Source organism: Natator depressus, chromosome 1 (genome assembly GCF_965152275.1).
Source record: "Natator depressus isolate rNatDep1 chromosome 1, rNatDep2.hap1, whole genome shotgun sequence".
Lineage (NCBI taxonomy): Eukaryota > Metazoa > Chordata > Testudines > Cheloniidae > Natator > Natator depressus.
The window spans coordinates 186785192-186799834 of record NC_134234.1 but is presented as its reverse complement, the minus strand read 5'-3'; the positions used below and the strand labels follow the sequence as shown (position 1 = coordinate 186799834).

Below are 14643 nucleotides of genomic sequence, written 5' to 3'. Positions count from 1 at the left end.
TTTCTGGTAGTTCCTTTCCAGGAAGCCAGGAACCATCTTGCACAAAAACCCTGGTGTCTAGTCTGCTGAGCAATGGAATAAAGTAGAAAACTGATCACTGAAATCAGTCGTTCCCTACTGGTTTTTCTGGAAGCTGTAGGGACAAGGATTCCATAGTCCATAGCAACCCAAGAGCAGCAGAAGAAATCAGATAGACTGTCCCTTAGGGACAATTCAAAAGCCACACCTGCTAGGGGTAATACATTTTACTATATCTGTAGAAGAAAGGGGGAGGTCTGTTCATGGTTTGGGAACCAGTGCTATTCTGTGTGTTCTGATTAAGTGCTGTCACATTTTGGATGTTTTTGGCTAAATGTTCCCCCTTTAGGATGTTGGAAAGTGTGCTCTGCTCTTTTATATGTTTTTTTTTTTAAATTATGAAAAAGTCATTGAGATGGAGATAAGAAACCCAATCATCATACAGTTCACTTCACTTGATTGCAATTCTGCAGTCCAGTTGGTCAAAGTGCTGTAAAAGGCATTTCATTTAAAAGTAGGGCTGGAAGGGACCTAAAAGTCAAGTCTGGCATCCTTGCACTGTGACAGGAACAAGTAAACCTGACAGATTTTTGTCCAACTTGCTTTTAAAAGGTTCCACTGATGGGGATCTACGACCTCCCTTGGAAGCCTATTCCAGAGTTTAACTAACAGAGTTCGAAAGATTACCTTAATATCTAACTTAAATCTCACTTGTTGCAGATTAAGACCATTACTTCTTGTCTGATCTTCAGTGGACATGGAGAACAATTGATCAACATCCTTTTTATAACAGTCCTTAACATAGTGGAACACTCTTATCAGGTGCCCCCTCAGTATTCTTTTCTGAAGACTAAACATGCCCAGTTTTTTAACCTTTCCTCATAGGTCAGGTTTTAGAAATGTAACACTTCACAGCTATGATTACATAACTAGTGAAATAAACCTTTTCACAACTCTCTGGATATATTAAAAAGACTTTTTAGGATGCCATAGAATCGAGACTATATAGAAAGATATACACATTCGCAAATGCATTAAACTTATGTATTTCTAAGTCAGCTCTGCTGGCCATGGCTTTTATATCCTGCCACTGAAAGAGGAATGCAATTTGTTGACATTTGTGTTCAGCCTTATATAACAGGTCTTTTAGTCTGCCCATTCATTTTGCTCATCTTAGCATTTCATTTCAAATATGACAGTATCAATCAAATATGATAGCTCTGCTGGTCTGCTTCACATCTACAAGCCTTAGGGAAGTGTCTCATTATGTCTCACCGCTCATCTCACTCATCTGTAGCATTCTTCTTTGGTCTGATTTGCTGAAACCATAAAAGCTTTCATTGACTACAATACCAGTTTATATAGAGTGGATATCACAGGAAAAGGGAAAAGTCTATTTCATGAAAAATAAATCAGATGTGAAGATAATGGCTTTGGTATGGGTCTTATGATTAAGACTGATATTATTTAGATGATTTAACAGGAGGAAAAGAATCAAATATTTAAGAACAAGTAGTAGCATGAAAAAGATACAAGGAATGTTAAAGACAGGGTACTAACCAACCAGTGTCTAACCAACCAAGAAAAGAGGCGGCATATCTCCCTCAACTTTTCTGCTTTTGTTTTCCCCTTTATCAAACTTCAGACCCTTCTGCAGAAACAAATCAAGGTCTCAGAATCATTTATACCTTTCAATAGCCACACCTGGTAACTTATTGCTAATATTTACCATACTCATGTTTTGACATGAGTATGGTAAACATGTTTTGACATGTTTTCTAGGTCCATGAGCTGTGCTCAGGTATCACCATGATGAGCAGGATGTAAATACCTAGATAATTATTTTTTTCTTACATGAGGAAAAAATCAATGTGAGGCTTCAGCATTGTAGATTCATAACAGGATGTTGAAAGAAAAAAAAAATCTCTTGCATGTTGCTTTGGCCTTGGATCTATCCTTGATGGGCTATTGTGGGCTCTGTGTAGGGGTTTTTCCCTATCACATCTACCACAGTGGCATGAATCCTGTGGGGCTCCAGGCCTTGAAAACTGCTTCACCTTCAGTAACTAGCATTTTCCTATCTTGCTTGCTTTCCACAAATACTTTATCAAGTGGAGATATAGTCAATCATCCAAAAGTAACCCAAGTTGTCAGTGAACCACATTTGTGTTTAATTCCCAAAGTCTGTGGACAGTTCAGTTTGCTTTCATCTACCTGACACAAATGTATTCAGAATGTTCCCTTTTCAATTGACAGGAATACTCTAGGAAAAAGTTCACCTTAGAAACCATCAAGGATTGTCGTATCCACCACCTACAGTTGCTGTGAAGTAAAACAACTGGTCAATGAACTGTGAAGAGCCTTCTGCATAGTGCTGATTCCCTTCAGAGTTTCAGATCCCTCTCTCACCTTCCCACCTATCATGCCTAGATACCATGATGATGGACCACTAGTAAATGGTTTATAATATCTTTATATTTATATTTTCAGTTTCTAATGTGCTATGTACCTTTTTCCAAATTAGGGACTCAGTTCTCTTTGCATACTCATCAGAGTCATCAGTAAGAGGAATTACACTGGTTAAGACTAGAATAAGCAGGAAGAGAATCAAGGCTTAGAGCATACTGTACTAGAAATAATTTCATTACAATATTCAATGTAAAACAGAAGACACTTGTACTAGGTCACTGACAATTTCTGTGTTTCTATTGACCTAAACTCTTAACTTTCCCATCTGCCCTGCTTCATGAGGACAAAACTCACGCATTTGCTGGGACTGGATTTTTAACAAACAAAGAGATGAAAAGATTTGGTTTGGATTTCATGTCCTCAGGCTTGGCTCTTTTTACGGTTCCTTGCACAGGTCTGCTTAGGCTACTCCAGCTCCTTTCTGCCCCAGATCCAAGATCTTTTCTGTCAGGGCAGAACATGCTCTATTTTTCTCTTCTTCCACTCAAGTTTCATATTTCTGGCAGGGTTTATTTCCAGGAGAGACCACTAATCCCAAGGAAGGCCAGGAAGGGTGTAAGTCCCCTTCACCACAGCCCCTCTCATTATGGACCACTGAGTAGAGAAAAATATCACAGCTGAGGTCACCTAAAGACCAGTATTTATTAGGAGAATGGTTGAAATCTGTCATACGTGTTTCCTAGAGAAACCATTTACAGGAAGTCTAAGTTTCTTGAGTGAGGCAATCAGGTCAGGAAAGAAGTCTCCACTTTGAAGAAATGATGGTAATCTGAACTTCATCAGCTTTATTTATTGGATTTTAGCCAAGAGAATTTCAATAAATATATGTATCAAGTGGGTGATCACAAACCCTCCTTACATTAATGTCAATGCAATATGTTACTGTCAAGAGGTGGGAGTACTTATGAGTAGTTGTATGTTGCACAAGGGAAGATTTGAACATGGCTGCTGATAGTCTTGTTGGTGACACATCAGTGTAAGGAAAGTGATCTCTTCCATATTCTGCCAGTAGAATATTTCCATCACTTTTAACAGGCACAAGAAACAATATGGTCCTGTGACAGTAACAAACTGGCTACCAGTTTCAGTGTTTTGGGGTATGGAGAAATGACCTCATCTCGCCTCTACCATACATTGCAGAGGGAGGGAATCAGTGTTATTGGGAGGCTGAAAATCTGCAAGTTTATGCACAAAAGGTTGCTCTTTAAGATAAACATGTCCCTGTATTGCTCACAGGCTACTCTTCTATAAAGCTAATCTAGAATTTGCAACTCTAGTTAACAACTGGAGTTTGTCAGAGGGAAGCAAGTGCACTGCAGAGACTGATAACCACATCCATCCAAAGTGTTAGACTACCACCAGCATGGAAAACCTCCATCTAGCTCACCTCTTCCTCAGTCCCTTTTCAGAAAGAAACTATATCCTTTTCCCCTCTCTCATCCATCTTTTGACAAGGCAGAATCCAAGCTCCTTCACTGTAACCTCCAAGACATGCTCAACTTTCTCTTGTTAAAGTATAAGGGAAAGGCCTATTTACCTGTGGTGTTTTCACATGGAAGTGGTCTCAGTTCTAGTTTTCTGTCTTCCGAGTTTTTTTCAGGATAATCCACTCAAGACTTTGGGTTCTCAGGCCACATGTGCCACAGAATTCATTACTCCCATTTTTGAACCTGGAGAAGCCCTCACGCTCACTGCAAGAGTTGAAGATCACTGCCAGCAGAGATTAGCCACTCTAAAAAAAATATTGCAAAATAGGTGAGTTTATTTTTATTAAGGGAAGGTGCTTTTTGGAGAAAAGTGGGAGCTGTATTCCAAATTTCAAACAAAAGCTGAAGTTTGATTCAAAATCTGAACTTTGGTTCAGAGCAACTGATTCACTCCACCTTTGCGTAAGGAGTCTGTGAAATATGCTTAAATGCAATTTAGAGCAAAAATTGGGATTTTAAATTGTTTTAATTTATGATGAAATATCCTGTAGATTGAAAGCTGTGCATTTTAGAGTTGATTGCAGATATGTTTGACAGGTTTTTTTGAAATCCATGCAACAACTCTCACACTTAGAGTTAAGCATAAGTGTTTGCAGGATAAAACCCTTAGTATGAGGTGGGAGAGAGCAGCTGTGAATTTATAAGTAATTTATAATGAGGAAGAAATATCCCAAATCTAACCATGCTAGCAGAACAGAAACTGAAGGTAAGTAGTACACTTTTCAGTAAGGGAGAGAAAATACCTAGACCCAGCTATGCTTAGACTAGCAGAGCTGACATCTACTTAACCAGAACTTTGAATGACCAAGCATCTGTTGGAATAGAGCTGCCTAAATAATTAAAATTTTAATCAAGCTTACTCAACAAATATTTGTCATTTAACTGACATAGAAATTACCTTACTAGATCAGAACAGTGGTCCAGCTAATCCAGTATCTATCTGCTGTTAGTGGCCAGCCAGAAGCGTCAGAGGAAGGTGCAAAAGACACCCAGAGTAGACAATTATAGAATAACCTGCTCAGAAGGGAAGTTTCTTCCCAACTGTATCAATTAGTGGGTTTGTTTACGCCCTTAAGCTTGGGGGTTCCATCCTCTCTTTTAAATGCTATTCCTCTTTATTTAGCCATCTGTGGAGCTGGTTCAGTGGTACAAAACAACACGTTGAATAAATCATTTAATGGGAAATAGGTAAAATTCAATGAATAATGTAATACAGCGACTACAGTGGGAAAGGGACTGGACACTTGTAGATAATTTGCCCACAGCTTTTATGTTTCTCCATCTTTTTTTACTAGTTTTATGTGGGTGAAAACACCTGAACTCTGCAACCAAGACATGATGCTTTTGTTAAGGAGCTATAAGAATGACCAGCATACTCATAAGTGAAAAATGCATCTGCAGTTTTAAAGACTATTTCTTCATTTCTGTAATTTAACACTTTTTTTCCTTCTTAAAGCAAAAGGACATTCAGGTATTTTTGTCAAATACAAAATAAACTACGTAAAACTTAGGAAGTGATAAGTTGTGTCTTGCAGTTTACTTGAGTGGTTTATTGTGGAACTTCAAAAAGAAACCAAGGCCTTAATTCCATAAACACCCTAACTGCTCACAAAGAAAGTTCTTGTACATATTTTATTTCTCTTCAGCAGAAAAGGCATAATTGCAATAGAGGAAAGATGGCCTAATAGGGAAGGAATTAGACTGAGCTTCAGGAGGCCCCAAGTTCAATTTCCTGCTCTGTCAACAACTTCCTGTGTGACCCTGGAAATGTTACCTAGGGTACATCGACACTGCAATGTAAGTACGTGCTGAGCCCAAACCCCACTTCCATCTACACACAATTCTGTCTAACTTAGGCCAGCAAGACCTCCGGGCCCAGGACCCTGCAAGGCTGGGTCAGAGTCTGAATTCTATGGGCACTTAGATCCAAACTCCCTCATTTTGCAGTGTGGTTGCTGCCCATGTCCCCCAGACTTGGGTCCTGAGAATCTGCTAATGGTGCCCTAAGAGCACAGCCATGTTTGCTACAATTGTGTTTATATGTAGTTTCCAGCATTTTTTTGTGGCTTTTGTGTTTGACTTCTTATTGTAACTCTGGAAGTTCACATTATCCATATAAATGTCTGATCATTTTTATTTTTTTTTGAATCCTGCTAACTTTTTGGCCTTACTGGTATCCAGTCGCAATGAGTTCTACAAACTGATTGTTTTGGTGGGAAAAAAGCATTTCCTGTTTTAAATTTTGCTGCCTTTGAGTTTCATTGAGCATCCCCTTGTGTTTGTATTATGAGAAAGGGTGAACAATAATGTCCAATCTAACTCCTTTTTATATCTGTTTAAATAATATCTGATCCAGTGGCAAAAGTTCTCAGATTCTCCTTCAATAATTAAAGACCCAGAAGAGTATGAAATTGAGTTACTTACCAGACTAGTCAGGTAGGATAAAATATTGCATTAGCACCAGTGAGTATCTTCACTTTTACCAATGAAACTGAACCAGAAGACTTTTTTCAAATGCTATGTGTTGAGACAGTACAGTAAAGTCCATCTGAGATTATATTCTACTGTCATTAGGGAGCTAAAGAGTAAACCCATTTTGCAAAGCAGTGATTTATTTGATATCAGTATTTAGGGCCCATCAGATCTTTTTAGTGGTACACTTTTAAGAGACTGCCTCACTAGTTTACATTTTTAAGAAGGAACTTTTAAACACCTCTGCCATTATACCCCCAGCTGTTTATTACCAATTTCATACTAAATTGTCTGTCTTTTATGCTACCACTTAGTGCCATTCAAGCAAGACCATACAGCTGCTCAGCAAGAACTGCTCTGACTTAATGTAAACATCAAGAGTTAGGGAGAACCATACTACTGGCAGTGAGGGCTAATCTTAAATACCTGTCATGGGTTTACACCATGTATACAAAGCAAAATATCCACGTTGCAATGATTGTCCTTGAAAGAGAAGGGTGGCTTTGTTTATAATTTGTACTATCTCAGCGTCATGTAGACACCAATTCTGTCAGCTGGCGTATCCCTCTAATGAGGGAAGGTGTGTATTTTGGAATAAAATATAAATCTGACTGTTTTAGATGCCCAGATTACAGGCACTTGAGGAATATGATGGATTAGAGGGACTAGATGAATAAGACTGGATTGATGGACTGGGAGAGAGAAGGTAACTTAGGTCACTTAGGGTATGTCTACACTACGGAATAAGGTCGAATTTATAGAAGTCGGTTTTTTAGAAATCGGTTTTATATATTCGAGTGTGTGTGTCCCCACAGAAGTGCATTAAGTGCATTAACTCGGCGGAGTGCTTCCACAGTACCGAGGCTAGAGTCGACTTCTGGAGCGTTGCACTGTGGGTAGCTATCCCACAGTTCCCGCAGTCTCCGCTGCCCATTGGAATTCTGGGTTGAGATCCCAATGCCTGATGGGGCTGAAACATTGTCGCGGGTGGTTCTGGGTACATATCGTCAGTCCCCCCCTTCCCTCCCTCCCTCCGTGAAAGCAAGGGCAGACAATTGTTTCGCGCCTTTTTTCCTGAGTTACCTGTGCGGACGCCATACCACCGCAAGCATGGAGCCCGCTCAGGTAACCGTCACCGTATGTCTCCTGGGTGCTGGCAGACGCGGCACGGCATTGCTACACAGTAGCAGCAACCCATTGCCTTGTGGCAGCAGACGGTACAATACGACTGGTAGCCGTCCTCGTCATGTCCGAGGTGCTCCTGGTCGCCTGTGTGATCAGGAGCGCCTGGGCAGACATGGGCGCAGGGACTAAATTTTTAGTGACTTGACCAGGTCATTTTTTTTAGTCCGGCAGTCAGTCCTATTGAACCGTCTTATGGTGAGCAGGCAGGCAATATGTCCTTCTGCACCGTCCGCTGCCAGCCAAAGATGTAAAAGATAGATGGAGTGGATCAAAACAAGAAATAGACCAGATTTGTTTGTACTCATTTGCCTCCTCCCCTGTCTAGGGGAATCATTCCTCTAGGTCACACTGCAGTCACTCACAGAGAAGGTGCAGCGAGGTAGATCTAGCCATGTATCAATCAGAGGCCAGGCTAACCTCCTTGTTCCAATAAGAACAATAACTTAGGTGCACCATTTCTTATTGGAACCCTCCGTGAAGTCAACCCTGTAAGCCGTGTCCTCAGTCGCCCCTCCCTGCGTCACAGCAACGGCAAACAATCGTGCATCTGAGTTGAGAGTGCTGTCCAGAGCAGTCACAATGGAGCACTCTGATTGGGCTAAAATATTGTCGCGGGTGGTTCTGGGTACATATTGTCCGGCCCCCGTTCCCTCCCTCCCTCCCTCCGTGAAGGCAAGGGTAGACAATTGTTTCGCGCCTTTTTTCCTGAGTTACCTGTGCGGACGCCATACCACCGCAAGCATGGAGCCCGCTCAGGTAACCGTCACCATATGTCTCCTGGGTGCTGGCAGACGCGGTACGGCATTGCTACACAGTAGCAGCAACCCATTGCCTTCTGGCAGCAGACGGTACAGTACGACTGGTAGCCGTCCTCGTCATGTCCGAGGTGTTCCTGGTCGCCTGTGTGAGGTCGATCAGGAGCGCCTGGGCAGACATGGGCGCAGGGACTAAATTTTTAGTGACTTGACCGGGTCATTTTTTTTAGTCCGGCAGTCAGTCCTATTGAACCGTCTTATGGTGAGCAGGCAGGCAATATGGATTGCTAGCAGTCCTATTGCACCGTCTTCTGCCGAGCAGCCATGAGATGTGGATGGCATGCAGTCCTTCTGCACCGTCTGCTGCTAGCCAAAGATGTAAAAGATAGATGGAGTGGATCAAAACAAGAAATAGACCAGATTTGTTTTGTACTCATTTGCCTTCTCCCCTGTCTAGGGGACTCATTCCTCTAGGTCACACTGCAGTCACGCACAGAGAAGGTGCAGCGAGGTAGATCTAGCCATGTATCAATCAGAGGCCAGGCTAACCTCCTTGTTCCAATAAGAACAATAACTTAGGTGCACCATTTCTTATTGGAACCCTCCGTGAAGTCAACCCTGTAAGCCGTGTCCTCAGTCGCCCCTCCCTGCGTCACAGCAACGGCAAACAATCGTGCATCTGAGTTGAGAGTGCTGTCCAGAGCAGTCACAATGGAGCACTCTGATTGGGCTAAAACATTGTCGCGGGTGGTTCTGGGTACATATTGTCCGGCCCCCGTTCCCTCCCTCCCTCCGTGAAGGCAAGGGTAGACAATTGTTTCGCGCCTTTTTTCCTGAGTTACCTGTGCGGACGCCATACCACCGCAAGCATGGAGCCCGCTCAGGTAACCGTCACCATATGTCTCCTGGGTGCTGGCAGACGCGGTACGGCATTGCTACACAGTAGCAGCAACCCATTGCCTTCTGGCAGCAGACGGTACAGTACGACTGGTAGCCGTCCTCGTCATGTCCGAGGTGTTCCTGGTCGCCTGTGTGAGGTCGATCAGGAGCGCCTGGGCAGACATGGGCGCAGGGACTAAATTTTTAGTGACTTGACCGGGTCATTTTTTTTAGTCCGGCAGTCAGTCCTATTGAACCGTCTTATGGTGAGCAGGCAGGCAATATGGATTGCTAGCAGTCCTATTGCACCGTCTTCTGCCGAGCAGCCATGAGATGTGGATGGCATGCAGTCCTTCTGCACCGTCTGCTGCTAGCCAAAGATGTAAAAGATAGATGGAGTGGATCAAAACAAGAAATAGACCAGATTTGTTTTGTACTCATTTGCCTTCTCCCCTGTCTAGGGGACTCATTCCTCTAGGTCACACTGCAGTCACGCACAGAGAAGGTGCAGCGAGGTAGATCTAGCCATGTATCAATCAGAGGCCAGGCTAACCTCCTTGTTCCAATAAGAACAATAACTTAGGTGCACCATTTCTTATTGGAACCCTCCGTGAACTCTACCCTTGTAAGCCGTGTCCTCAGTCGCCCCTCCCTGCGTCAGAGCAACGGCAAACAATCGTGCATCTGAGTTGAGAGTGCTGTCCAGAGCAGCCCAATGGAGCACTCTGATTGGGCTAAAACATTGTCGCGGGTGGTTCTGGGTACATATTGTCCGGCCCCCGTTCCCTCCCTCCCTCCCTCCGTGAAGGCAAGGGTAGACAATTGTTTCGCGCCTTTTTTCCTGAGTTACCTGTGCGGACGCCATACCACCGCAAGCATGGAGCCCGCTCAGGTAACCGTCACCATATGTCTCCTGGGTGCTGGCAGACGCGGTACGGCATTGCTACACAGTAGCAGCAACCCATTGCCTTCTGGCAGCAGACGGTGCAGTATGACTGGTACCCGTCCTCGTCATGTCCGAGGTGCTCCTGGCCACGTCGGCTGGGAGCGCCTGGGCAGACATGGGCGCAGGGACTAAATTTTTGGTGACTTGACCAGGTCATTCTCTTTAGTCCTGCAGTCAGTCGTATTGAACCGTCTAATGGTGAGCAGGCAGGCAATACGGATTGCTAGCAGTCGTATTGTACCATCTTCTGCCGGGCAGGCAAGAGATGACGATGGCTAGCAATCGTATTGTACCATCTTCTGCCGGGCAGGCAAGAGATGACGATGGCTAGCAATCGTACTGTGCCATCTTCTGCCAGGCAGGCAAGAGATGAGGATGGCTAGCAGTCGTACTGTGCCATCTTCTGCCGAGCAGCCATGAGATGTGGATGGCTTGCAGTCCTTCTGCACCGTCTGCTGCCAGCCAAAGATGTAAAAGATAGATGGAGTGGATCAAAACAAGAAATAGACCAGATTTGTTTTGTACTCATTTGCCTCCTGCCCTGTCTAGGGGACTCATTCCTCTAGGTCACACTGCAGTCACTCACAGAGAAGGTGCTGCGAGGTAGATCTAGCCATGTATCAATCAGAGGCCAGGCTAACCTCCTTGTTCCAATAAGAACAATAACTTAGGTGCACCATTTCTTATTGGAACCCTCCGTGAAGTCCTGCCTGAACTACTCCTTGATGTAAAGCCACCCCCTTTGTGGATTTTAGCCCCCTGAAGCCAACCCTGTAAGCCATGTCATCAGTCGCCCCTCCCTCCATCAGAGCAATGGCAGACAATCGTTCTGCGCCTTTTTTCTGTGCGGATGCCATACCAAGGCAAGCATGGAGGCCGCTCAGCTCACTTTGGCAATTAGGAGCACATTAAACACCACACGCATTATCCAGCAGTATATGCAGCACCAGAACCTGGCAAAGCGCTACCGGGCGAGGAGGCGACGTCAGCGCGGTCACGTGAGTGATCAGGACATGGACACAGATTTCTCTGAAAGCATGGGCCCTGCCAATGCATGCATAATGGTGCTAATGGGGCAGGTTCATGCTGTGGAACGCCGATTCTGGGCTCGGGAAACAAGCACAGACTGGTGGGACCGCATAGTGTTGCAGGTCTGGGACGATTCCCAGTGGCTGCGAAACTTTCGCATGCGTAAGGGCACTTTCATGGAACTTTGTGACTTGCTTTCCCCTGCCCTGAAGCGCATGAATACCAAGATGAGAGCAGCCCTCACAGTTGAGAAACGAGTGGCGATAGCCCTGTGGAAGCTTGCAACGCCAGACAGCTACCGGTCAGTTGGGAATCAATTTGGAGTGGGCAAATCTACTGTGGGGGCTGCTGTGATGCAAGTAGCCCACGCAATCAAAGATCTGCTGATATCAAGGGTAGTGACCTTGGGAAATGTGCAGGTCATAGTGGATGGCTTTGCTGCAATGGGATTCCCTAACTGTGGTGGGGCCATAGACGGAACCCATATCCCTATCTTGGCACCGGAGCACCAAGCCGGCGAGTACATAAACCGCAAGGGGTACTTTTCAATAGTGCTGCAAGCTCTGGTGGATCACAAGGGACGTTTCACCAACATCAACGTGGGATGGCCGGGAAAGGTACATGACGCTCGCATCTTCAGGAACTCTGGTCTGTTTCAAAAGCTTCAAGAAGGGACTTTATTCCCAGACCAGAAAATAACTGTTGGTGATGTTGAAATGCCTATATGTATCCTTGGGGACCCAGCCTACCCCTTAATGCCATGGCTCATGAAGCCGTACACAGGCAGCCTGGACAGCAGTCAGGAGCTGTTCAACTACAGGCTGAGCAAGTGCAGAATGGTGGTAGAATGTGCATTTGGACGTTTAAAGGCGCGCTGGCGCAGTTTACTGACTCGGTTAGACCTCAGCGAAACCAATATTCCCACTGTTATTACTGCTTGCTGGGTGCTCCACAATATCTGTGAGAGTAAGGGGGAGACGTTTATGGCGGGGTGGGAGGTTGAGGCAAATCGCCTGGCTGCTGGTTATGCGCAGCCAGACACCAGGGCGGTTAGAAGAGCACAGGAGGGTGCGGTACGCATCAGAGAGGCTTTGAAAACCAGTTTCATGACTGGCCAGGCTACGGTGTGAAAGTTCTGTTTGTTTCTCCTTGATGAAACCCCCCGCCCCTTGGTTCACTCTACTTCCTTGTAAGCTAACCACCCTCCCCTCCTCCCTTTGATCACCTCTTGCAGAGGCAATAAAGTCATTGTTGCTTCACATTCATGCATTCTTTATTCATTCATCACACAAATAGGGGGATGACTACCAAGGTAGCCCAGGAGGGGTGGTGGAGGAGGGAAGGAAAATGCCACACAGCACTTTAAAAGTTTACAACTTTAAAATTTATTGAATGACAGCCTTCTTTTTTTGGGGCAATCCTCTGTGGCGGAGTGGCTGGTTGGCCGGTGGCCCCCCCACCGCGTTCTTGGGCGTCTGGGTGTGGAGGCTATGGAACTTGGGGAGGAGGGCGGTTGGTTACACAGGGGCTGTAGTGGCAGTCTGTGCTCCAGCTGCCTTTGCTGCAGCTCAACCATACACTGGAGCATACTGGTTTGGTCCTCCAGCAGCCTCAGCATTGAATCCTGCCTCCTCTCATCACGCTGTCGCCACATTCGAGCTTCAGCCCTCTCTTCAGCCCGCCACTTACTCTCTTCAGCCCGCCACTTACTCTCTTCAGCCCGCCACCTCTCCTCCTGGTCATTTTGTGCTTTCCTGCAGTCTGACATTATTTGCCTCCACGCATTCGTCTGTGCTCTGTCAGTGTGGGAGGACAGCATGAGCTCAGAGAACATTTCATCTCGAGTGCGTTTTTTTTTCTTTCTAATCTTCACTAGCCTCTGGGAAGGAGAAGATCCTGTGATCATTGAAACACATGCAGCTGGTGGAGAAAAGAAAAGGGACAGCGGTATTTAAAAAGACACATTTTATAAAACACTGGCTACACTCTTTCAGGGTAAACCTTGCTGTTAACATTACATACATAGCACATGTGCTTTCGTTACAAGGTCGCATTTTGCCTCCCCCCACCGCGTGGCTACCCCCTCAACCCTCCCCCCTCCCTGTGGCTAACAGCGGGGAACATTTCTGTTCAGACGCAGGCAAACAGCCCAGCAGGAATGGGCTCCTCTGAGTGTCCCCTGAAGAAAAGCACCCTATTTCAACCAGGTGACCATGGATTATATCTCACTCTCCTGAGGATAACACATGAACGGATGTTGCTTGAACGCCAGCAAACATACACTGCAATGCTTTGTTGTACAATGATTCCCGAGTACGTGTTACTGGCCTGGAGTGGTATAGTGTCCTACCATGAAGGACGCAATAAGTCTGCCCTCCCCAGAAACCTTTTGCAAAGGCTTTGGGAGTATATCCAGGAGAGCCGCGAATGCCAGGGCAGAGTAATCCTTTCACATGCTTGCTTTTAAACCATGTATAGTATTTTAAAAGGTACACTCACCGGAGGTCCCTTCTCCGCCTGCTGGGTCCAGGAGGCAGCCTTGGGTGGGTTCAGGGGGTACTGACTCCAGGTCCAGGGTGAGAAACAGTTCCTGGCAGTCGGGAAAACCAGTTTCTCCGCTTGCTTGCTGTGAGCTATCTACAACCTCGTCATCATCATCATCTTCTTCGTCCCCAAAACCTGCTTCCGTATTGCCTCCATCTCCATTGAAGGAGTCAAACAACACGGCTGGGGTAGTGGTGGCTGAACCCCCTAAAATGGCATGCAGCTCATCATAGAAGCGGCATGTTTGGGGCTCTGACCCGGAGCGGCCGTTCGCCTCTCTGGTTTTCTGGTAGGCTTGCCTCAGCTCCTTCAGTTTCACGTGGCACTGCTTCGGGTCCCTGTTATGGCCTCTGTCCTTCATGCCCTGGGAGATCTTGACAAAGGTTTTGGCATTTCGAAAACTGGAACGGAGTTCTGATAGCACGGATTCCTCTCCCCATACAGCGATCAGATCCCGTACCTCCCGTTCGGTCCATGCTGGAGCTCTTTTGCGATTCTGAGACTCCATCATGGTCACCTCTGCTGATGAGCTCTGCATGGTCACCTGCAGCTTGCCACGCTGGCCAAACAGGAAATGAGATTCAAAAGTTCGCGGTTCTTTTCCTGTCTACCTGGCCAGTGCATCTGAGTTGAGAGTGCTGTCCAGAGCGGTCAAAATGGAGCACTCTGGGATAGCTCCCGGAGGCCAATAGCGTCGAATTGTGTCCACAGTACCCCAAATTCGACCCGGCAAGGCCGATTTAAGCGCTAATCCGCTTGTCAGGGGTGGAGTAAGGAAATCGATTTTAAGAGCCCTTTAAGTCGAAATAAAGGGCTTCATCGTGTGGACGGGTGCAGGTTTACATCGATTTAATGCTGC

The 14643-nt window shown here is 45.5% G+C and overlaps 1 protein-coding gene across 1 annotated transcript; it reads right to left on the bottom strand.

Moving 5' to 3' along the window:
- Window positions 1-12618: 12618 nt before the first annotated feature.
- Window positions 12619-14423, bottom strand: LOC141984033 (uncharacterized). The gene is made up of 2 exons (XM_074947006.1): window positions 13740-14423; window positions 12619-13160 (listed from the first exon to the last, which is right to left on the bottom strand). Exons 1-2 carry the CDS (start codon window positions 14320-14322, stop codon window positions 12619-12621), a joined length of 1125 nt encoding a protein of 374 aa, XP_074803107.1. The 5' UTR covers window positions 14323-14423.
- Between the last annotated feature and the right edge of the window lie 220 nt (window positions 14424-14643).

Bases quoted from the DNA above. Each gene is read 5' to 3' on its own strand.
- LOC141984033 (XM_074947006.1), bottom strand. From the start codon at position 14,322: ATGCAGAGCTCATCAGCAGAGGTGACCATGATGGAGTCTCAGAATCGC. The intron at 13,161-13,739 runs GTGAGTGTACCT...TTTCTCCACCAG, and splicing joins AGGCGGAGAAGGGACCTCCG to CTGCATGTGTTTCAATGATC.